The 23,852-nt window shown below is 40.5% G+C and overlaps 1 protein-coding gene across 1 annotated transcript in view; it reads left to right on the forward strand.

Moving 5' to 3' along the window:
- SLC36A4 (solute carrier family 36 member 4) overlaps positions 1–23,852 on the forward strand; it is a 223,706-nt gene that overhangs the window by 77,249 nt on the left and 122,605 nt on the right. Inside the window, exon 10 of the mRNA XM_034758976.1 lies at positions 6,814–6,983. Coding sequence (XP_034614867.1) covers positions 6,814–6,983 — 170 coding nt within the window. The remainder of the gene's footprint in view (positions 1–6,813; positions 6,984–23,852) is intronic.

The following is a 23,852-nucleotide window of genomic DNA, read 5'->3' on the forward strand; positions in this document are numbered from 1 at the left end:
CTCAGAGCTCTCCCCATCTAGTGTCCCATCACCAGCCTTTGCAGATATTTGCTGCTAGCAGTCACAGGTTGACTACATGGCATTGTAGGCTGAAGGCTCCATTGCCAAAGCAAACAGAGGGGGATAACAGACAACTCTGTCTTGTATCATTAGACAAATTAAAAAGAGGTGATTGACCTTTAACCAAATAAGACACTCAAGGATAAGTATATAGGGCTGATATGCCCTTATAAAACTAATTTCCAAAACCAAACCTTACTCAGATGTGTTTGAAGTACTCTCCCCTCCTCCCCTACCAGTCGAAGGCTTGCTGAAGTTCCAGAGAAAGCAGCACCAAAGAAGAATTGCTAGATTAACATTATTAATCAAATTCAGAATTCTTCTGATACTATCAGATTGGTGCCTGCCAGCAACAAACCCAGATCGGTCAGGGTGAACATATTTGAAAAGAGGACACTCTGTGTGTTTTCTAGCATCTTAAGATAAATTTTAGCATCCATATTAATTCAAGCAATAGGTCTGAATGATGCACAAGTGGTAATATCTTTTCCTTCTTTAGAAATTACCACAATTTTTGTGTCTTTCCATGAATCTGGAATTTCATTCCCCTGCAATGTACCATTAAGCAATGCAGTTAAAACAGGGACCAACACTTGCTTTAGGGCTCTGTAATACTCTCCAGAAAACCCATTGGTACCTGGACCTATATTGGATTTTAAATTCTTAATTACAACTTCAACTTCCTCTGCAATTTCATCCTCTGACACCTGAGGTAGTTTCACATTTCTCAAACATCTATTTATAAGTTCCGAATTTGGATGTTCTGAAATGTACAAACATAGCAAATGTTTCAGAGATCTGTTTGTTGCCAGTTACTGAATCTCTTGTTTTATTTCTAATCAGAGGGATGGCTGATTTATCCTGTTTCTTTTTGAATTTTCTGGCTAAAAGCTTATCAGGTTTATTGTTTTCTGTTTAATATATCTAAGTGTTTGCTCAGCCTTTCCTGTTTGTAACATATTAATCTTCTTTCTTATCTCATTTATTTTCTTATACTCTTTTAGATCCTGTAGATTTATGTTTACCTTTCAAAACAGAAAGTTCTCTAACCAAACTCTCTTCTTCAAGAACTTTCATCTTTTTTCTGTTCTGATGCTTTAATTATAAGGATCCTCATCATTATCTCCTTTCCAGCATCCCAGGGAACCCTTTTCTTGATTCCTTCCTAATCATTTTCTTCTATATATTTCCGAAAATTTTCTTTCAGCTAAGGGGGTCAAACAACAAAGCTCTATTCAACTGCCTGGCCCTTTGTTTTCCGCTGAGTCTCAATATTTTATATGCAGAGGCATGATGGGATCAAGTTATAACTCCCAGATTAGCTTTTTTAACCAAATTAGCCATGGTCCTAGAAACAAAAATTATATAAATCTGGAATAAGATTAATGAGTAGCAGAATAATATATATAATCCCTGACATCTGGATTAATCTCCTTCCAGAAATCCACCAAATCATCATTTTCTAAGTGATTCTACAAATTTTCACTTGCTCCTCCCAAAGACACTCTGTATACAGTCTGTCTGCCACGGGGGATTAAGCATCTTGTTAAAATCCCCCCCTCCTCCAATATTAGTATCACCTTCCCTAAAACTTCCTAAGGCTATGTCTACACTAGCACTTTTGTCCGTAAAATGTTTGTCGGTCAGGGTGTGAAAAAACACCATCATGATTGACAAAAGTTTCATTGACAAATGTGCCAGTGTAGACTGCGCTGTGTTGGTGGGAGATGGTCTCCTGCCAACATAGTTACTGATGCTCATTGGGGGTGGTTTAATTATGCCGGCAGGAGAGCTCTCTCCTGCTGGCATAAAACAACTACCCGGGAGACTTACAGCGGCACAGCTGCAGCGGTACAAGACTGTAGTGTAGACATGGCCACAATCTCTTAAAAAAATAAAAATAAAAATAATAAAAAAAAAAAAGGTTAAAAAGCAACACAGAAAGAAGCTTGACCTTGCTTGGCAGCATTTACATTGGCTATGGTGAGAAGTTTACCTTTCAAGGCTCCCTTAATTAAAATATATCTGCCCTCTGTATCTGTGAGTTGTGCTGAAACAATAAAAGCTGTTCACAATGATGCCCAAGTCTTTGAGTTGTTACAAAAAGAACAGGAGTACTTGTGGCACCTTAGAGACTAACAAATTTATTAGAGCATAAGCTTTCGTGGGCTACAACCCACTTCTTCAGATGCATATAGAGTGAAACATATATTGAGGAGATATATACACACACATACAGAGAGCATGAACAGGTGGGAGTTGTCTTACCAATTCTGAAAGGCCAATTAAGTAAGAGAAAAAAACTTTTGAAGTGATTATCAAGATAGCTCAGTACAGACAGTTTGATAAGAAGCAAGTGTGAGAATACTTACAAGGGGAGATAGATTCAATGTTTGTAATGGCTCAGCCATTCCCAGTCCTTATTTAATCCTGAGTTGATTGTGTCTAGTTTGCATATCAATTCCAGCTCAGCAGTCTCTTCTTGGAGTCTGTTTTTGAAGTTTTTCTGTTTTAAGATAGCCACCCGCAGGTTACAGTGAATTCTGAGCCCGAGTAGTCCAAATTATTCCTTCCAATGTGCTTTGCTTTTGTCAACATTAAATTTCGACTACCATCATTCTACTTGTTCAGCTAGCAAATAAAACCCAAAATCTTTCTAGCAATCTTCCAGTCTTCAAAATAAAAATAAAATATAATAAAAGGAATGATGGATGAGTCATCTGCTGATTGTGAGATTAATATTAGGCCCAGTGTTGTTTGAAACACAAATAAATAGAAGGAGTGTCTCGTGGATTGCATCTAAACCCTCTAAACTGGGAACACATAACACCCCTGTGGCAAATGGAGTAATTGTTACCATGGGAAAAAATATTAAGTATTTTGGTACTTTCGGTTTCTCTGAATGTGATTTACTTCAGGAAATAAGAAGAGTCAGTGCCATGTATCATCCAGTTGTCTACAAATCTTCTATGTGTGGTTTGCAGACTGACCATGGTCCATGCACCACAGATTAAGAAGTAGTATACTTAAGTTCATGGAAGATATGTTCATCCAGTGGCTATTAGCCAAGATGATCAGGGACACAACCCTATGCTCCAAGTTTCCCTAAACCTCCAGCTGCTAGAAGCTGGGCCTGGACAACAGGGGATGGATCACTTGAAATTATCCTCTTCTGTTCATTTTCTCTGAAGCACTGGCACTAGCTGCTGTTATAAGACAGGATGGAAACACTGGTCTGACTCAGTATGATCATTATTATATTCTTAACTTCTTATGGCAAGCTGTCTGAGGCAGGGGCTATTTCTGTGTCACATATTTGTTCATTGCCTAGGCAATGGGGCTGGTGCTTCTAAGTGCTACTACAATATAAATATTAGTGTAGTAGACCTAGTTGTACAAGTTAGAGTTAAAGGAAAGTCTGGCACATTTTGCACCAGATACATCAAGAAGGGAGGTTTAGAATAGTTGGTTAAAGTTCTGGCAAGTAAAACTTTTTTGTATTTTTGTCTTCAGGAGATGATAAAGACATAGCACACATTGCACAGGACGAAACCATATCTAACTGTAATTTTTTTAGTATTGTAATCTTAGAACAAATGTTTCCTTCCTCTGAGAACAACACACAATTAGTCTGTGTATATCACAGCAGAGTGATCATTGCTAGTAAAGAAATAAAATATCAGTGTATTCAATTCACAATGTTTTATTTGAATCCACTGAGGTGGATCAGGACACACAATGTACTAGATGTCCCTCCTCTGTTAAAATCTCTATTTGCTGATGTTCAGAAGTTGGTTTTCAAAATCTCATCTTGGTTAAACTCCATCCTTATTAACTCTAAGGTCTGACCACATGAGAATGAAATATACTGTCAGATTAAGAATTGCAATCTAGCCTTTTATGTACTATTCCTAAAACCATTATATGGTCATCCTTGCATTAACTGTCAGAGGCTATGGATAGGAATGACGAGGTGGCTGAGGTAATATCTTTTACTGAGCCAACTTCTGTTGGTGAAATGGACATGCTTTCAAGCTCTTCTTCTCAGATCTGCGGAACTCGAAAGCTTGTCTCTCTCACCAACGGAAGTTGGTTCAATAAAAGATATTGCTTCACCCACCTTGCCTCTCTCATATCCTGGGATCAATATGGCTACAACAATACTGCAGACAATTTTGATAAGAATAACAGTTTCAGGGATATTCTTTTCATCTTAATTCACAGTGTATAAAAAGTGATGAGGTGAAACATCTGAAAGGAGAACACAGTAAAGGTGTGTCTGGGGGAGTGAAAGGAGGAAGACCAAGGGTGACAGTAATAGGAACACAAGGTTGCATATGGCAGCAAATTGTACAATTTGGAGAATTCATAGTGTTTCTTTGTAAATAAGTGAGCAAAGTATTTCAGTGGTGGGTAAAATGACTTATATGTGTTTTGTGTGTCTATAATATTTCTAACTCTAATCACATAGATCTATAATATGTGATTCTGTATAGTAGACATATGCTTGTATATCTTGGGGATGGGGATCCTATTGGATGAAAGATGCTATATATAAATATTGAAGCATTTCTCCTTTTAAATGTCACTCTTTTGGGGATAGAGTATTTAATATCGGAAGAGTAGATTCTGTTTGCTTACTGGGAATATCTGTACAACTTTATGCTGATGTACTTTTAGTTGTGCTTTGAGTATCCCACAGTGACCTGCTATGGTAAATAAGAGACCTACTAACCCCCTTTATCTTTTCACACAGCTTTCTTCCTGTTGTTCACTATTATCATTATTAGCATCTTTATTATTATTGATTTATAAAGCTCACTTTGTGTGTCACAGTGCTTCAAAAAGAGCACAACAAAGCAGAGCATTAAACAATAAGAACACATTTAACACTCAGATAACCAACAGGGAATGGCTTAATAATCTAAGCATCATGTTTGAAATAAGTCATTCTAAAACTACAGCCTCATTTTTCAAAAGTGACCAGTGATTTTGGGTGCCTCAATTTTTGAATGTCCAACTGGACTCCTTAAAGGAGCTGATTTTTTTTTTAGAGGGCGAGTAAACACTTTCTGAAAATCCGGCCCTTTAAAGGTCAGGTTGGGCACCCAAAATTACTACTCACTCTTAAAAATTTAAGACCATGTGTTCAAATCCCATTTTTATTATGAAGTGTTTGTATTACAGTAGCATGTCGAGGTACTGTTCGTCTTTGACACTCTACAAACATGTTCACCCTTATGCAGAGTGCAGGCATGTGAGATCTTTGCCCCACTGAAGTCTGGTATTGCAAGATGTATTTGACTCCAATGGGACTACTCGTATGAGAAAAATCAAATGTATATATGTGTTTTCAGGATTGGGAGCCTTATGCCCTATTTTGAGGCCTCCTATGGGTCTTTTGCCCAGATGGGAGTTTCACCCTTAAAATCCACTTCTGAAAATCTTCATCCTTCGAAGAATATTAGCCCCTTTCAGAATCCTTTTCAGTCCAACTGATCAATTCTCATATGACAACAAAAATGCCCATTAAGTAAAGGTTTGTGGTCATGTTTCAGTTTTATGAGGAAATACTAAAACACAGGTTTGGATGTTTGGTCCCCAAAAGATGAAAATGTTACCACTGCATTGTTCTAGGCGTTACCATATGTTGGTGGGAAAAAATACCTTTTATGAAATAATTTGAGATTCTAGGAATGGGAAAATCTAGGTGCAGTCTTTCAGGTCTTTGATTTGTTGAGCTGTGAGGTCTGGACTTGTGGGGTTTATCTGGCTGTTTGCTTCCGGGAGATTGGGTCCTATTCATTAATTGCAGTTACATTTTTTTATGTGTGTACGTGCACATAGAGCACAGAACAAGGGCACTTCTAGAAATTAGTGCTGTATGTGCTAAAAACAGAACATGAATCCTTGTTCTGAAAAAAGGGGTTGATTTTTATGTTACTAAAGTACTTTAAATTTTTGATGGTTCACAATATTACTAAAAAAATTGACCAGTTCTGGTGCAACAGTCCTGATAACTTAGAGGTGGGTTTTTTGGGGGGTAAACCTTAAAAGGAGCAAGAAAAACTATGCCAAATGATTATTTATTTGTATTTTGCTAGTTCCCACAATGTGCTAGGTACTGTGCTTGCACATATAAAGTGATAAGCGCTTTGTTAGATTGGGGCTTAAAGCATTGCGTAACTTTGAGAACATGAGTTAGAGTTTGTCTATACTACCACTTATGAAAAAACACACCTCTGGGCGACATAAGTTTCGCTGGCATAAGTGATAGTGTGCACAGCGCTACGTCAGTGGGAGAGCTTCTCCCGCCAGTAGAGCTACCGATGCTCATTGGGGGTGGTTTAATTATGTCGACGAGAGCGCTCTCTCCCATCAGCATAGAGCGGCTACATGAGAGATATTACAGCAGCGCAGCTGCATCGGTACAGTGGTGCCATTGTAAACTCTCTTGTGTAGACATAGCCTTAATCCCTATTAAAGTCAATAGGGCTACTTATGTACTTATGTGCTTTGCTGGATTAGGGCCATAGTCCCTTCCTAGAGGATCTGATCCTAGGAAGAAAAGCTACACAGGAAGGGTGAGAGAAGAGGAATAAAACAACCAAACCATATATTCAAAATTATTTCTATATGGCAATCTTCCGCAAGTATTTCATTATGTGAAACAATCCCCCTTTTCTTCCAAAAAACTAGCTTTTTACAAAGTATTTGCAACTGACACAACTCTTGTGTAAATGTTTTCAACAGGTTGTATCAATCCGTGAAAATTCTGTATTCCTTTGGGATTTTTGTGACCTATTCAATTCAGTACTACGTTCCAGCAGAAATCATCATTCCAGCAATTACCTCAAAAGTGCAGCAAAAATGGAAGCTGTTCTGTGAATTTATGGTCAGGACACTCTTGGTCTGCTCAACCTGTAAGTACACCATACAACCTTCATAAAAATACTCATGGTTAAGTTTCTTTGAGACCTGCTTGGAAGAATGAATGTTTCTTCTTAGATATATTTTTTGGGGGGAGGGGGAAGCAGGGAATTGGTAAATCTAAAATGATTCAGTGACTGTATTTTTTTTTTCTACAAATAGTGACTTGATCAATATAATGTTTGGTTCATATTATTATAACAGTATTTTATTGATAGCATTTATCATGAATCTGACAAGGCAAATATTTTTTTGCCAATGAATCTGCCAGTTCTACCAGAAGACATTTGAAACAGTTTTTTTACAATAAAAGGTTTTGTTTGTAATTTAATTAAAGATTTAAACAAAATCCATGCTGCTATATGCACTTCTTTTATGTGTGACTTCACAGTAGATGCTCTGCATAGAGAAATCGTTCATCTACCTTGCCAAATCCTGAGGACCAAGTCTTGACCCTGCTGCTCTGTGGACACATACCTAGCAGGACCTATGCAGCTTGGCCAGAAGCACTACCAACCCTTGGAGTGCTATTTTGCACCTTAGCAGGGGAAATGCCTAGAGAGAGTTCTCTAGCTGCCCAGCCCTGCCGTCATCCTCTGGAAGTTGAAATCTGAGACTCCATTCCCTCCTCTCCACTTCAAATGCCATATGTAGGAGTCACTAGTGCATTGGTGCTTCTGTCAATGTTCCTGTATACTGGCGGGGAGGGACTGCCCAGCTAACTGGTGTTGGTGAAGACAATGAAGGGGTCTAGCAAAATCTATTTTCTCCCTCCACATTCATCACCGAAGATGGAAATAGCCTGGAAGGGTTAAAATGAAGAGAGATGGAAAATTTTCCTTTAAAATGCATCGTCAACCTGTGGAACTCATTGCCATAGGGTGTTGTGTAGGCCAAAAGTATAACTGGGTTTGAAAAAGAATTAGATAAGTTCATGGAGGATAGGTCCATCAATAGTTATTAGCCAAGATGGGCAGGGACACAACCCCAGGCTCTGGTGTCCCTAAACCTCTGCTGCCAAAAGCTGGAACTGGATTGTACTGGATAGATCACGGGATAATTGCTCTGTTCAGTTCACTCTCTCAAAAGCATCTAGCACTGGCCCCTGTTGGAAGATAGGATTTGGGGCTAGATGGACCATTGGTCTGACCCAGTATGGCCATTCTTATGTTTTTTCATGAATTTGTTTTTTGGTTGTTTTTTTTTCCAGTCAGAATCAAAAACTGAATTTTTGGCACTTTTCAGTTGTGGAAAACCAAAAATTCAAATTTCATTTTTCTCAAAATTTTTCATGGGGGTAAAATCATTTTTGGACCAGGTGTGGTTAGATGTTGATAGGTGTTTGGTTGCGTGTGTGTGTTTCCTTTGTGTGCTGCCCCATCTCTGCTCAGACAGCTGGCATGGCAGACCTTGAGCGAACTGCCCAATGATCACAAGATACGTTAAGGGACAAAGGCACCCAGCCAGGTTTATTGTCGCTGAAGCATGGTACTAGTATCCCGCAGACTATACCGGACCACTAATACCTGCCCGTAACAATGGACCAACTCAGTGAACGGCGGGACTTTCCGTTCCTTCCTAGGCCAGACAAAAATACTCCCTCTGAGATACATATTTATACCCTGATACAAACAAGTTAGTACTGCCCCATGACATAGTTAGTTACTGCCCCCTGACGTCGCTAGTTATCACCCATTATTTTGTACCTGTTGGTTTGATCAAAACAGGTACAAAAGGGCTTATGTCTCAAGTTCTCTTCCTACTACACTAGGTATAGTTAAAATGCATAACAGTTGTTAACTGGAGTCTAGTATCTGTGTCAGTGAGAATGGGCTAATTCATGTACAATGTCTATGGAAATACAATATGCAGGCAGGCTTTAGTATAGAGTGTTACACAAATGGTTACTCTTTGTAATCAAGTCCAATAAAATAAATGGTTGCTTTCAATATCAGATGGTAAGGAAATAATTTGAATAAGCAAGAGAAGAAAATGCCCTTAGGTGATATTAAACAAAATCAAACTTGCTATTGGCACCCTGAAAACAGAAAATAGTATTTTGGGTACAGAGGTCCCTTACTTCCCGTCATGCTCTGACATTCTCACACCCCATTCTACTCCCTTTCCTGGTGCTGATACCATAACTGATTCATAAATTGGAAGTGTTTGATGGGCATTGACCACTCTTTGATTATAGTATGTTTTGGGACTTCCTAGTCCAGAAATACACAATGCATTCTGGGGCGCCTCTGACCAGAAAAGCCAGTGGCATATTTGTATGGAACTATGATTTTGCAGAGTTTTAGGGCTGTTTTTGTTCAGACTAAATATCTTGTTCTTTATTTCACAGCAAGATCAACATTTTCTAAATGATTTCAAGTAAGGAGAATGCTAAACGTTTTTTGAGGTGGGGTGGTGGTGTAAAGACAGCTAAAAGAGAATGAGTGAGAGCTTGTAAAGTTAGACCAGGTTGCTGTTTGCTTCTGGCTAAATTTACCTGTGATGAAAGATTGCAAAATGGACCTGATGAAGGGCTCAGGGTTGTACTGGAACACTTCAATATTTTCAAGTGAGATTGGTAGCAATGCCCTTGATTAAATGTAATGCACCCGACGGCTTACTCTCTTGGCTGTTGTGATATATATTGGCCTATCATGTGGGCAGTATCACCACCCACTACTGAGTCACTTGGGATTGCAGCATTTCCACACAGCTTGCCAGAAAGAGCACACGTCACCATCTTTTTTGGCAAATATTTATGGAGAGGGATATGGGACACACTCAAATAATTTGATTAGGTTCAGAATGCTTCTTCAGCAAAGGATAGCATTGGAGGAAAGGAAAGATGAAGGAATTGGGACACATTTTCCGTCTTCTTTGTCTCTAATTCCATTCTTTCTCATCTTCCTGTTTTTCTCTCCTTTCCCTACCATTTCTTCTTGTTACCGCCTCTCTTCAATAAAGTGCCCCTCCTTTCTTTCTTTAGTCATTGAGCAGCCCATGTTCTCCCTACACAAAAGCTTTAAATTACGCCCCTGTCACTCCTCCAAACCTCTCTCATTACAGCTACCTTCATCAGTTCCTCCCACTCTTCGCTTGGAACAGTATCCCAATTCCTGCTCACCAGCTGCCCACTCAGTTCTGTTTAAAATCCTCTAATAAAATCTGCTTCTCAGAATTTTTGCTTTGTTGCTTTCCTCACGTTTGAACTCCCCATACCTTCCTCTTCTGAATTGTTTGTCCAAATTTATTTTCCTTGTGTTTTTTTGACTTATTAGGTTGAAAGTTCTCTGGGGAAGGGAAGCTGTCTCTTAGAGACTATATCTACTCTACAGAGCTTATATCAACATAGCCCCTTAGTGTCGACACAGCGTACACTGGCAGAAGGAGGAGTTCTGCTGGTAGAGGAATATCATCTCCCTGAATATTTGCTTTGCTGAAAGAAGCCTTCTTCTGTCTACAGATTTTTTTTTTGTTGGCATAGCTATGTCACTAATGGATGTGGTTTTTTTTACACCCCTGATTGATGTACTATGCTGCTATAAGTTTTATGTGTAGATCAGGCCTTAGTGTAGCACCTATATATATATATTTAAACTGCTGTTCCAATTTTAACACTACCTTGTAACTAGCTACCATAGTTATCACTGCTTCTGTGTTTATACCCATCTTCTAGTTTTGTCCTTCTGCAAGGCACTAGTTATAATCAGGACTTGATTTCACCATTTAAACATTGCCATGCTTTCACTAAGCTTTCTGAAACCACTCAGAAAATATTTTTTCATATACCTTTTTTAACCAAGTTTTAAAAGTAAAAATGTTCTTTGATCCCTCATGCAGGATAACAGTGACAGAATATGCAGTAATGACCAGGTTATTCATTTTATTTCATATAATCAGAAATTATATACTGATTAAAGGGACTCTGCTAACTTAAGAATCATATGCCAAAAACAAAATTTATTTGTTACTAATAACCTATTAGGATATTAAGAGAGAGGACTTGAAAAATCAATCTAGCTTTTCATTATGTTGTTGGTTTACTTTTTGGATTTCCCAAATCAAAACCAATTAAATTGTTGTTTTATTATTCCACAAGGGTACTAAATGCCTCGCAGAAAACACACATGCTCTGATGTCTGTGCCCAAAGGAGATAACATTCTGAGTGAAGGACTTGACAGACTTGTGTGGATATGACATACCAAAGAGGAAGGGACGTGGATTATAGATGTATGATTATGTGGTTACTTCTGGACGAGAAGCTGGATATAAGTCAACAGTGTGCCCTTGTTGCCAAGAAGGCTAATGGCATATTGGGCTGCATTAGTAGAAGCTTTGCCAGCAGATTGAGGGAAGTGATTATTCCCCTCTATTCGGCATTGGTGAGGCCACATCTGGAGTATTGCATCCAGTTTTGGGGCCCCCCACTACAGAAAGGATGGGGACAAATTGGAGAGAGTCCAGTGGAGGACAATGAAAATGATTAGGGGACTGGGGCACATGACTTCTGAGGAGAAGCTGAGGGAACTGGGCTTATTTAGCCTCCAGAAGGGAAGAGTGAGGGGGGATTTGATAGCAGCCTTCAACTACCTGAAGGGGGTTTCAAAGAGGATGGAGTTAGGCTGTTCTCAGTGGTGGCAGATAACAGAACAAGGAGCAATGGTCTCAAGTTGCAGTGTGGGAAGTCTAGGCTGGATATTAGGAAAAACTATTTCACTAGGAGGGTGGTGAAGCACTGGAATGGGTTACCTAGGGAGGTGGTGGAATCTCCATCCTTAGAGGTTTTTAAGTCTTGGCTTGACAAAGCCCTGGCTGGGATGATTTAGTTGGGGTTGGTCCTGCTTTGAGCTGGGGGCTGGACTAGATGACCTCCTGAGGTCTCGTCCAACCCTAATCTTCTATGATTCTATGATTTGATACATACATACTTCTAAGTAGTACAGATGTGTTAAATTAAAGTTTTCACTTTTTCTTTCAGATATTTAGTGTTTCACTGTTTATATTTCAAATACAACAGTGGATTTTTATTTGTTCTAAAATATTTCTTTGAGTGGAATTTTTTAATCATGGAAATATTTCCATTGGTTTTAGGTCTTAAAAAGGTATTTGCCTCTTTAATTGCCTGATAAGGTTTTATTGGACTCTCATAGACCTATTAACATAGGATGTTACAGAACATATATTTTATTGCCATACATCCCCCATTGATAATTTATGATTTATGATAAGTGAGTGTGTATTTAGATTTTCATGCAAAGATCCCAAGTAGCTTGGCAATTTTTACAGATTGTTCTTCTGTATTATTAACCACTTACATGGTGAACATCACCTAGGCTGTGAACATTTTATTCTTTCAGGACCTCTGCTCCCCACTGTTCCAGCTGAGATTTACATTCTTTTCTGTCAGACTGACTTTTGCCCATCTGGGAGAACAGGATGTATAGCCTCTACCAAAGTCATTTCAGATTGGTTAGCACGAGCTGCCATAGTATCACTGTGGTTCACATACTACTACTTTATTCATCAAGCACAAAGACTGTGGTATTCATGGAATAGACACGGAAGGATTTCGCTGAATCTAAACCTTTTTAGTACTGCTTTTCTTGTGTCACTAACTTTCAGAAGCATTATTACATTGAAACCAACAGGAACTGTCGGAGCTCAGCACTTTTGACAATCAGGCCACTAGTCAATACTGGCGCAGGAAAGGTTGTTGTTTTCTATTCTGATTCCTGTATGTCAACTCAACAACAATGATAGGGCCAAATGAAGTCTTTCTACCTCTTTTTTGTATCAGCTTCATGGCTTCTTTCATCTTTAAACCTTTGTTGTTTTATATCATTCTTCACCATGTTTATCCAACACATCCTTGGTCTCCCTCTATTTCTAGTTCCTTGCACTCTGGTATGTATCGCTATGTATGGTATCTTTTCCAGGTCCGTTATTGTCACATGTCCAAAAATTAACAGTCATCTGTCTTGAATCTTCTGTAACAGCATTATTTCTTGCCACAGTTGTTTTCTCATCTCTTTATTTTTTATTTTCTCTCAGTATTCCCCTCAGACAGTTCATTTCTGCAGTCAAAATGTTTCATTCATTGGCTTTCCTTATACTCCAGCATTCCGACCTGCACAGCAGTATCAACATGTCGGTTTTCTCATATATACCAATTTTTGTTTTTATTGATATATCGTTAGCCTTCCATATCTTGTAGATATGCAGTAGTGGCTAATCCAATTCTTCTTTTTATGTCATTTTCACAATTCATCTTCACAATTCTGGTTTGCCTTTGCTATCCTCCAAGGTGTATACAGTTTTCCACTTGTCCTAGTTCTTTGTCTACGAGTTTGATCTTTACCTCTTTCTCTTCTTTTGCAGTTGCCATAACTTTTGTGTTCCCATGGTGTTCTTCAATTCGAATTTTCTGCTTTCCTGGTCTAGTTTGTCAGTTATTTTCTGTAAATCCCCATTGGCCAATGCTGAGCTGTTAATACCATCTGTGACTCTAAGGTTATGCACTGTTCTTCCACATAACATGACTCTGCCCATTTCATCTCTAAATGCTGTAACCACTACTGCTTCTAGTACCAAGTTGAACAAATCTGGGAATAGCCTACAGTCTTCCTGAACCTTTACATCAGCTTCTTGTTTACTCTCACTACGCTCATTGGCTTGCTCATTGGCTCATTGGTTTTGTATCAGCTCAGTCAGCTTTTGGGGGATGCCATACATTCTCATAATTTCCCAAAACTTTCCTCTCTCTTTTTTTGCCAGCAAGGGCCCAAAGACTGAGTTGCACTAAGTATAGGTGTTTGAAGAACTGCATAAAAAAGAAATATTGAAAAAGCCTTCATATTTATCCAGATGGAAGCAACTAATCTGGGTAGAAATAAAGGAATAAAAATACAGTGAGGAACAAATTAAGCAACACTTAGTTTTTGTAGATCAATGAGCTTTTTATATCATGTTTCTCAAGATAAGTAATGAAGTAATTTTCTCCTGAACTAGTGAAGACTGATGAAAAGCACATTGCAGTATATAGTGAAAAGGATTGGAGCTCAGAGCTAACAGTATCTTTCATTCTCACCAGAAATATAATGTTTAACAATAACTTTTATTAGAGCTCTATTCCAGAAATCATGGAAATGCTCTTAAAATGAGAATAAAGAAATATTAAATTTGATTGTGGACATGGAAGTATTAGTAGAATGATGGGATATTTTGATTGTCAGCTTGGAATGAAATGAAATTAATTGAATGATGCTGATCCAATCGAGTGTGTGAACCAGGCAATTAACTACTCTCTTTCTGTTTAAAAAAAAATCCATCTGAGCCTCCTGCATAATTTGACTAAGTGATTAAATTCATTATTCTGTTAAACTCTATCAGTCCTCCTCTGAGTATTTCTCCATTTACACTGCACCTGGTTTTAGCAGTGAACAATTCTTGCCTCTGAACAATTAGGAATAAGACAACTGCCATGAGGATATGTGTATCTGAGGAATGAAAATGGCAGTGTTAGTGGCTTGAAATATGCCAACAAAATACTTTCTAAGCTTAGTAGAAACACAGGTCAGATGAAGAAACTTAAGTATAATACTAAGCCTTAAATGCTCTTTAAAGGACTGGATGCATGTATTTAGCATTAAGTGATGCAGTTATTTCCTTAGATGTGGCAGATGCACTAATCACAGGTGGCATTTTTGAGTAACAATTTGTCTTACTTAAAGAGGAGTATTAGGTGAGAAATACATTGAAAAGTCACCTTAGGGGTAAAAAACAAAGTAATTAATTAGACTTTTAGATGGGCTTTGAAATATGTGCGTGAACTGTAATGGGAAATTTAAATAAGGTGATTTATAGCCACAGGAAATGTTTATAAATTGCCAATCAATAAAATAAACAAAATGAATGATTTAACTGGAGTATAATTTGGTGGTATCCATAATAATTGATTTTTTCATTGTAGATTCGTGTGTTTTCCATGTTAGATATTAGTGACTCAGACAGGAATAATTATAATTCTCAATAAGAAAGTTCAGAGTTCAAATATAATCTAAGAAATGGATGTGTTCTCAATTTTATCGAGCTCCCAGAGATGGCAAATATAGTGTTGGATTAAGGTTGCTTGTACCTGTAGTTGTGGAGAAAGAAATGATGTATCTGTGTCTTTGTTTCCTTATTAACACACGTATTGACACCAGTGTGCGTATTTATTGCAATATGGAGTCTTTTTGGCACAAAATATCTTGTGTGCTTTCTTACATGTGGTACAATCACTTAACTTTTTATAGATGGATTTGATAGATATATAACAAATGCTATATGGAATATTTTATGATACTGCTAGGAATTTTTTTATTGCAAGCTGTTGCTGTGGTTGTATCTCATGAAATCAGCTTTTTACCAGCATAAGGATTTTTACATCCCACAACTAATTTAATATTGCTTATACAAATAACTTCAAATGGCCCTGCATGGTGGCCTATGCTAATAGTCTGCACTGCCATGCAAAACAACCAAGTTTAATTTCTGGTTTTGGTCTATTGCTTCTCTAGCCATCAGTGGCTTGGAGTTTGGCGTGCTCTTTTACAATTTATGAGCCTTGATCAGACTCAAGGTTCTAGTTTAAGACGAATAATTACATACAAAAAACTATGTTAAGAATGTTGTTAAGATTGCAAAGTTAACCACTGGAAAGTCAGGAAATGTCAGGGCTAAAGTAACCCATGCTCACTAATTTCCGCCCTCTTGTTCATATGCATTACGACAGTCTTTAATTGCTTTTTTTAATTGTTTTTCCCACAGAACCGCTGCTGCATCCAGGACACGGTAGACCGTGCTTAGTGAATGAATCAGGGTTATGTAGTGAGTGAGGTTGTTGTCCCTGGAACCCTTTTGCTGCAGATATTGGATGAGACGAGGGACTAAAGGAAGAGAATAGATGGTTTTGTGGTTAAAGAAGAGAATTTTCTTAATTGTGTGGCATTCATTTAAAGAATGGTTGTCAAATGGGTTATGCTGGTTATTGCTAGTTTGCAGACATATTTTTTCTTATAATTTTTAAAACCCAGTACAGCTCAAACCATTTAACAATGCACTTCCCTCCTACAATCTTTGACCCTTTTGAAGAGGGCATTATAAAATCATAATGGTGAATAATATTTGCTTTCTAGCAAAACTTTTTTATTTTGTTACGAATGTGAAGTCAGTGCAATTCCTAGATGTTTTATTTTACAGCTTCCTCTCCAATTATCCTTGGGAAACTTTGTGGTGTTTCAGTTGAAGCCTGGATTCTAGCTTCTGGGTGAGGCTCATTTTAGGCATCTGTCTCTGGATTCTGGGCCATACACCAAATATGATCAGTTTTGTCTGGATAAGAGAGGGCATCCAGTTATTTATGGGAAATGAAGACAAGATCTGGAATGGGAAGAGTAGCAGGTTGGCCTCTCTGATTTGTATAGTTATTTAATTATTGGTGCAATGGGCATTGCTTTACCTTTGTAACTTCACAGATACGTGCTAGTCAGTTCCCCGTAATATTTTGAATAGTTCAAAATGGCTATTTTACCATTACTTATTAATCTGACTTGCCTTGATGCTGTTGGTAGTTGCCCTTTGAGCTGTAATTCTGTAATGTAGGTGTACTTTGGATAAGTAAAACTAAAACTAAATTTCAGATTCACTCCATAGTTGTAACATACAGTATTAGAGACAAATCAGAAAGTGAGCAGGACTATTGACAGTACATTTAGACTCTCTTGAATAACAAGCCAAAAATACCAAGAGAGAGAAATATACAAAAATTCTACCTTAAATAGTGTTGTCAATCCTTAAATAACCAACGCTTTTTACAGTATAAGTAGGGCCCTACCAAATTCGTGGCCATGAAAAATGCGTCATGGACCATGAAATCTGGTCTTCCCTGTGAAATCTGGTCTTTTGTGCTTTAACCCTATACTATACAGATTTCACGCGAGGAGACCAGGGTTTCTCAAATTGAGGGTCCTGACCCAAAAAGGAGTTGCGGGGGGTGGGGGTCACAAGGTTATTTTATGGGGGGGTCACAGTATTGCCACCCTTGCTTCTGCGCTACCTTCAGAGCTGGGTGGCCAGAGAACGGCGGCTGTTGGTCCGGCGCCCAGCTCTGAACGTAGTGCCCTGCCAGCAGCAGCACAGAACTAAGGGTGGCAATACCTTACCATACCATCCTTACTTCTGTGCTGCTATTGGCGGTGGCTTTGCCTTCAGAGCTGGGTTCCCAGCCAGCAGCCATTGCTCTCCAGCTGCCCAGCTCTGAAGGCAGAGCCACAGCAGCATCGCAGAAGTTAGGGTAGCAGTACCACAACCCCCCCCCCATGATAACTTTGTGACCACCCCCCAACTCCTTTTTGGGTCAAGATCTCTACAATTACAACACCGTGAAATTTCAGATTTAAGTAACTGAAATCATTAAATTTATGATTTTTAAAATCCTATGACCGTGAAATTGATCAGAATGGACCATGAATTTGGTAGGGCCCTAAGTATAAGTTTAGCAAGTATGCTTGTTACTTTGTGAAATGTATAACATTCATTACAGGTTGAAAGATAAGATTCTTCTTCAAGTACTTGCTCATGTCCATTCCATATTAGGGGTGTGTGCTCGCCACATGCACCGATGCTGGAAGTTTTTCCCTCAGCAGTATCCGTAGGGGACTGGCTCTGGTCCCCCATGGAGTGGCACCTGTGTGGTGCGGTATAAGGGGTGCTGCCGGCTCCCCTCACCCTCAGTTCCTTCTTGCTGCCAGTGACAGTGCTGGAACATCTGCTGCTTCAGCTAGCGTTGTTTCGTTTTCTGTTCTGTGAACTTTGAAAACCTGTAATATAGTTGTATATAGTTAGTAGTTTCTTAGTTACCCTTAGTAGCAGATCTCAACTTCTAGTTAGCCTCAAATGGGACTCAGCTGGGGGACAGGGCATGCCCTGGTCCCCAGGCTTTAAGCCCTGTGATTGCTGCAAACAACCTATGCCCGTCAGTGATCCACATACCAGCTGCCTAAGGTGCTTAGGCGAAGTGCACATAAGTGACAAGTGCCGTATCTGCAAGTTCTTTAAACCTAGGACAAAGAAGGAGTGCGATATCCATCTGAAAGCGCTCCTAATGGAGCGGGCACTCACTCCGGCACCAGAGCAGCAGTCTGACTCCACACCGAGCATCGCAGCCTCCGTTCGCAGTGCTCCGCTGGCACCATCCACGAGCCGGCACCAGTCCCCCTCCACGGCTCCAGGGAAGAAGCTGAAAAAGACTGGGAGGGGAACACCAAAGAGCGGGGGTCGGCTTATAAATGGGTCTACACCAAAATTTCTGGGGAACAGTCTGGTAGGTCACCCTCCGACACACCCTCAAAATGGCCCCCTGCTTATTACGGGTCGAGCCCAACTGGGCAGAGGGTGGAGGCGGGTGGCTCAGGTGGCGCTTGTAACCTTTGGCTCGTTTATGAGGCTGGTCCTGCCGAGGCTGACCCTCTTGGCCCTGCGGTTACTGCGGTTTGAACCGCTTACGCACCGGAGCTGGGACATAGAGACCTAGGGTTTTCAGGGTGGTGCGGGAGTCCTTGAGGCCATGCAACTTGCTGTCTGTTTGCTCCGCAAGTAGGGCTCGGCCATCAAAGGGCAAGTCCTGTATTGACTGCTGAGCCTCAGTGGACAACCCAGAAGAGCAGCCAAGAGATGCGCCGCATGGAGATAGCGGAACCATGGTGCGGGCAGCAGCATCAGATGCCGCCTGGAGGGCCGTCCTGGCTGCAGTCATGCCCTCATTGAGGATCACTCGGAATTCCTTCTTGGAAGCCTCGGGGAGTGACCCTTCGAAGTTGGCCATGGCTTGCCACATATTAAAGTCATATCAGCCAAGGAGGGATTGCTGAAGGCTGGAAGATGAATAAACCTTACGTCCAAAGAGATCGAGCCTCCTCGAGTCTTTATTTTTGGGGGTGGCCCCGGGTTGTCCTTGCCTCTCCTTGTGATTAATCGCCTCAACCACAAGAGAACTAGGGGTTCGGGTGGGAGTATAAGTACTCATGCCCTTTGGTTGGCACGAAGTACTTGCGTTCGGGCCTTTTAGAGATAGGGGCCAGGGAAGAGAGGGTCTGCCACAGGGCATTAGTGATTTTGGAAACCCCTTCATGAAGGGATAGAGCCACCCTGGTAGCAGCCAAGGAGCAGAGGACGTAGAAGAGAGAGTCCGAGGGCTCTTCCAATTCCTCTGCCTGAAGCCCCAGGCTTTATGTTAGGGCCTGTGCAAACAAATGGGGCAGATTGTTCCTTTTACATTGCTTTCTAGTCCCATTTAAATCAGTGGGATTACTCATTTGATTAACTGCTCACCGATGTGGGAGATGTTCACAGTCTGACCTCATACCAAGAGACAGGCTTGTCCTGGAAGAATTTACAGTGTGAGACCTTGATTCTGCAGAGACTGAAGCAAGTACTTAACTTTGCAAATAGCGAGTGGTCCCCTTGCAGAACAGGAACCGAAATAAACAAACAAAATGTGAGAAAAAAGAAATGTCCTCTTTTTACAGAAAGGGAACTCAGGCACAGAATGACTTTCCCAAGGTCGCATCGCAAGTCTGTGGCAGAGCTGGGAATTAGAATACCGATCTCCTGATTGCTAGTCCAGTGTCTTAACCGTAACACCATCCTTCTGGAGTGCAACTAGCTTCCATGCAGATAAATCAGTGTTTTTGAGCTGTCATGCCAGATTGTTCCTTCCGTTACATATCTGAAAATCCAGAGTAATGGCAACAAAGTCAGTTACTCCTGTGATTTTGATGGAATAATTCTAGATTAAGACAAATCTCAGAGGGCAAGGTTTGTCCCCCAACATATATTCTTCCTAGTTTCTATTCTGAGTCATAGTTTCTATTCTGCTTGTAGTAATTAATGAATCAAATAAATTTTGTGATAGCAAGATATGAACTTTTGTTGTTTTTCTCAAAGTTAGTGCTTTTTAATTTCATGGGTTTTTCCAACAAAATTATCTAGATTATCTTTTCTACTTCAGTAAAATTTTATTTTGAATCACAATTCCGTGCTGTGAACTGGTTATTTATTAAAGGGCAATTTTCTGGTAAAGTGGAAGCTAACAGGCTAATCCTCTCTCTAAGCAGTCCATTTTTTAATTATAAAACTCGCTGTTTACAACAGACACGTCTAAAGTTGTACATATGCTACAGAGTTTTCTCTTACCGTGTCAGTTGAATGTGCTGCCTGCTGATACACCATATCGCGGTACACCAATTTTGATAAAATGATTGAGCGCAGACCGCCTGCAGTTCACATGAATAAAACACTAGCAGGTGCCAAAAGGTGTTTTTCTATATCTAAGCTTTTGACTGTACCCGCTGATTAGTACTAATACAGTCTGTCTTGTCGGGGCTTTGTGTCATGTGGTACATATTTATACTGGATGCAGCTCAGCATGCTTTGATTCTGTATTCAGAGCCTGAAGCTTTTATTTGTGGAGCATTTTGGCTGACATTTGGGGCAATATTTCAGAGATATCTTATCCAAAGAGTTTAAATGAAATGGTAACCTATGACTGACTTGGTCGAAGGGGCATTATTTCATTACTAAGGTCCTAATTGTGATATTGTGGAAACTGCAGATTCTGCAATATTAGGCTTCTACCTCAGTTTTGACAGTGGGACTCAGTGCGGGGCTGACATTGAGAGCCCTGGCCACCCAGGGGCTGAGAGCAAAAGCCCCCAGTGGGACCCCGGCTGCCCCAGAGCTGAGAGTGGGAGACCCCACTGTTAGCCCCAGATGGCTGCTCTCAGCCCCGGGCCCTCGCTCTCAGTCTCAGGCGGCCAACAGCGAGAGCCCCCTCTCTCAGCAGAAAATCGTGGAAAAGTAATAATGGAATTTATTTCCACAAATAATAAGGTCCATTATTACTTTTCTGCAATTTTACATAACTTGTCTGCAACTCAGCCGCAATTTTTTGACAATCATCCCTCAATTCAAGCAGGGCCTTATTCATGCCATTTTCCGTGGGTTTTATCCTGGTGGTGCCAATCTCCTCTTGGGCCCCCCTTTGATATAGGGAACATTATTATGCCCGTTTTAAAGATGGGGAACTAAGAGGCTAAGTAATTTGCCCAAGGTCCCACAGGAAGTCTGTGGCGTAGCAGGGAACTGAACCTGGGTCTCCCGCGAACCCAGCTAGTGCCGCACCCACTGTGCCACCCTTATTTCTTAAATGAAAATAACATTCTAAAATTCTGAGTGCTGTGCCTGAAAGCTAGTATTTCATAGAAAAGATTTAGAGGGATTTTCATAGTACAAAACCTTTCACCTATGTTCATGTTCTATTTAGCATGCCGATAACTGCTCTAGAAAAGTCTGTGAGAGACCAATTTACTGTTTGTGCTTTTTTTACTTACTAACACACTTATTTGTGTTGCTGTAGGGCAGGGGTAGGCAACCTTTCAGAAGTGGTGTGCCAAGTCTTCATTTATTCACTTTAATTTAAGGTTTCGTGTGCCGGTAATACATTTTAACGTTTTTTAGAAGGTCTCTCTCTATAAGTCTATATTATATAACTAAACTATTGTTGTATGTAAAGTAAACAAGGTTTTCAAAATGTTTAAGAAGCTTCATTTAAAATTAAATTAAAATGCTGATCTTACGCCGCCAGCCTGCTCAGCCCGCTGCCAGCCTGCAGTGGCTCATGGCAGGGGGCTGGAAGGGATATGCTCTGTTCCACCCCCTTCCCCAAGGTCCCGTCCCTACCTCTTTGCCTCCTCTATGGAGCAGCGAGCATGCTGCCACTTCTCCCCTCCCCCTCGCAAGGGCCATCAGCTGATTGGCGCAGGGACGGAGAGGAGGAGGGGCAGGAAAGCACCACGCTGGGGGAAGAAGCGGGGGGAGGGGGAAAGCTTGGCTGCCGCAGGACCAAGCTTCTGCCTCCTGCCCCCGCTGGGGAGAGCAGTGGGCGGGGGGGGGGGGCTGGGGGGGGCTGGGGGCCGGGACCGTGGCAGATAGCAGCGTGCCACTCAAAATCAGCTTGCGTGCCGTAGGTTGCCGACCCCTGCTGTAGGGTTTATTCCCTCACAGCCTAACTTCTCCCATTTAATCTCATGGGTGTAGTTGTAATTTTGAATGGGGTATATCACAAGTATTACTGTGATGTTTTAAACAAACCTATTGAATTCACTGCTGTATCAAGCAGAAGGTGAAGTGAGGGATGGAGGAAGATGGTGTATGAGAATAGAGAAAGGCACATTTCGCTTAATTTCATGTAAATGTTCATTTGGCACAAATTAGTGATGTACCCAAATTTATTATACATTTATGAAATGGCTTATAATTTATCATTTGTGCAAAAATATGTCTTATCTCTTCTAAACAAAGCAGGCTCAGGCCTGGTAACTAATTGGAAACCGAGGAAGTAGAATTTGAGCAGCTTCTATAGCACTCTTTCCTCTGAGTCAGCAGTGACACAATGGCTTTAAGGAACATTAATTTTCTATACCTTCAGTTCTGAAAATTCTAAATAAGTAAATAAATTATATATAAATATAAGTATATATAAAATATAAATTATAAGGTAATTAAAGATCTCATGGCATTTATCACAAAAGCAGGGGAATGACTCTGGTATTTTGCTCATGTTTTATGGCTTAAACAGTTATATTCCACCTACTAAAATTTTCCCTCTAATTTCAATTGTCTATGGCATTCTTCACTGCCTGCTCTAATCTGTTTCATATTGTTTCTGTGTACTGTTGTAACAGTTGCAGCAGTCCACTTCAGAGGTGGCTGTCCGGTTTGGCCAATGTACATGGCAGAGGGGCATTGCTGGCACATGATGGCATATATCACATTGGTAGATGTGCAGGTGAACGAACCTCTGATAGTGTGGCCGATGTGATTAGGTCCTATGATGGTATCTCCTGAATAGATATGTGGACAGAGTTGGCAACAGGCTTTTTTGCAAGGATAGGTTCCTGGGTTACTGTTTTTGGTGTGTGGTTGCTGGTGAGTATTTGCTTCAGGTTGGGGGGCTGTCTGTAAGCAAGGACAGGCCTGTCTCCCAAGATCTGTGAGAGTGACGGATCGTCCTTCAGGATAGGTTGTAGATCCGTGATGATGTGTTGGAGAGATTTTAGTTGGGGGCTGAAGGTGATGGCTAGTGGCATTCTGTTACTTTCTTTGTTGGGCCTATCCTGTAGTAGGTGATTTCTGGGTACTCTTCTGGCTCTGTCAATCTGTTTCTTCACTTCAGCAGGTGAGTATTGTAGTTGTAAGAACGCTTGATAGAGATCTTGTAGGTGTTTGTCTCTGTCTGAGGGGTTGGAGCAAATGTGGTTGTATCTTAGAGCTTGACTGTAGACAATGGATCGTGTGGTGTGATCTGGATGGAAGCTGGAGGCATAGGTAAATACAGCGGTCAGTAGGTTTCCGGTATAGGGTGGTGTTTATGTGACCATCGCTTATTAGCACTGTAGTGTCCAGGAAGTGGATCTCTTGTGTCGACTGGTCCAGGCTGAGGTTGATGGTGGAATGGAAATTGTTGAAATCATGGTGGAATTCCTCAAGGGCTTCTTTTCCATGGGTCCAGATGATGAAGATGTTATCAATGTAGCGCAAGTAGAGTAGGGGCGTTAGGGGACGAGACCTGAGGAAGCGTTGTTCTAAGTCAGCCATAAAAATGTTGGCATAGTGGGAGGCCATGTGGGTACCCTCAGCAGTGCCACTGACTTGTGGCTTCTTCCATACAAGATGTCTGATATGTGGCAAAGTCCTTACTAGCATCTGGCTGATTTACTACATGTTGGAATTATACATAGTTCATAAAACCAGTCAGAATTCA

The sequence above is a fragment of the Trachemys scripta genome, chromosome 1 (genome assembly GCF_013100865.1).
Source record: "Trachemys scripta elegans isolate TJP31775 chromosome 1, CAS_Tse_1.0, whole genome shotgun sequence".
NCBI lineage: Eukaryota > Metazoa > Chordata > Testudines > Emydidae > Trachemys > Trachemys scripta.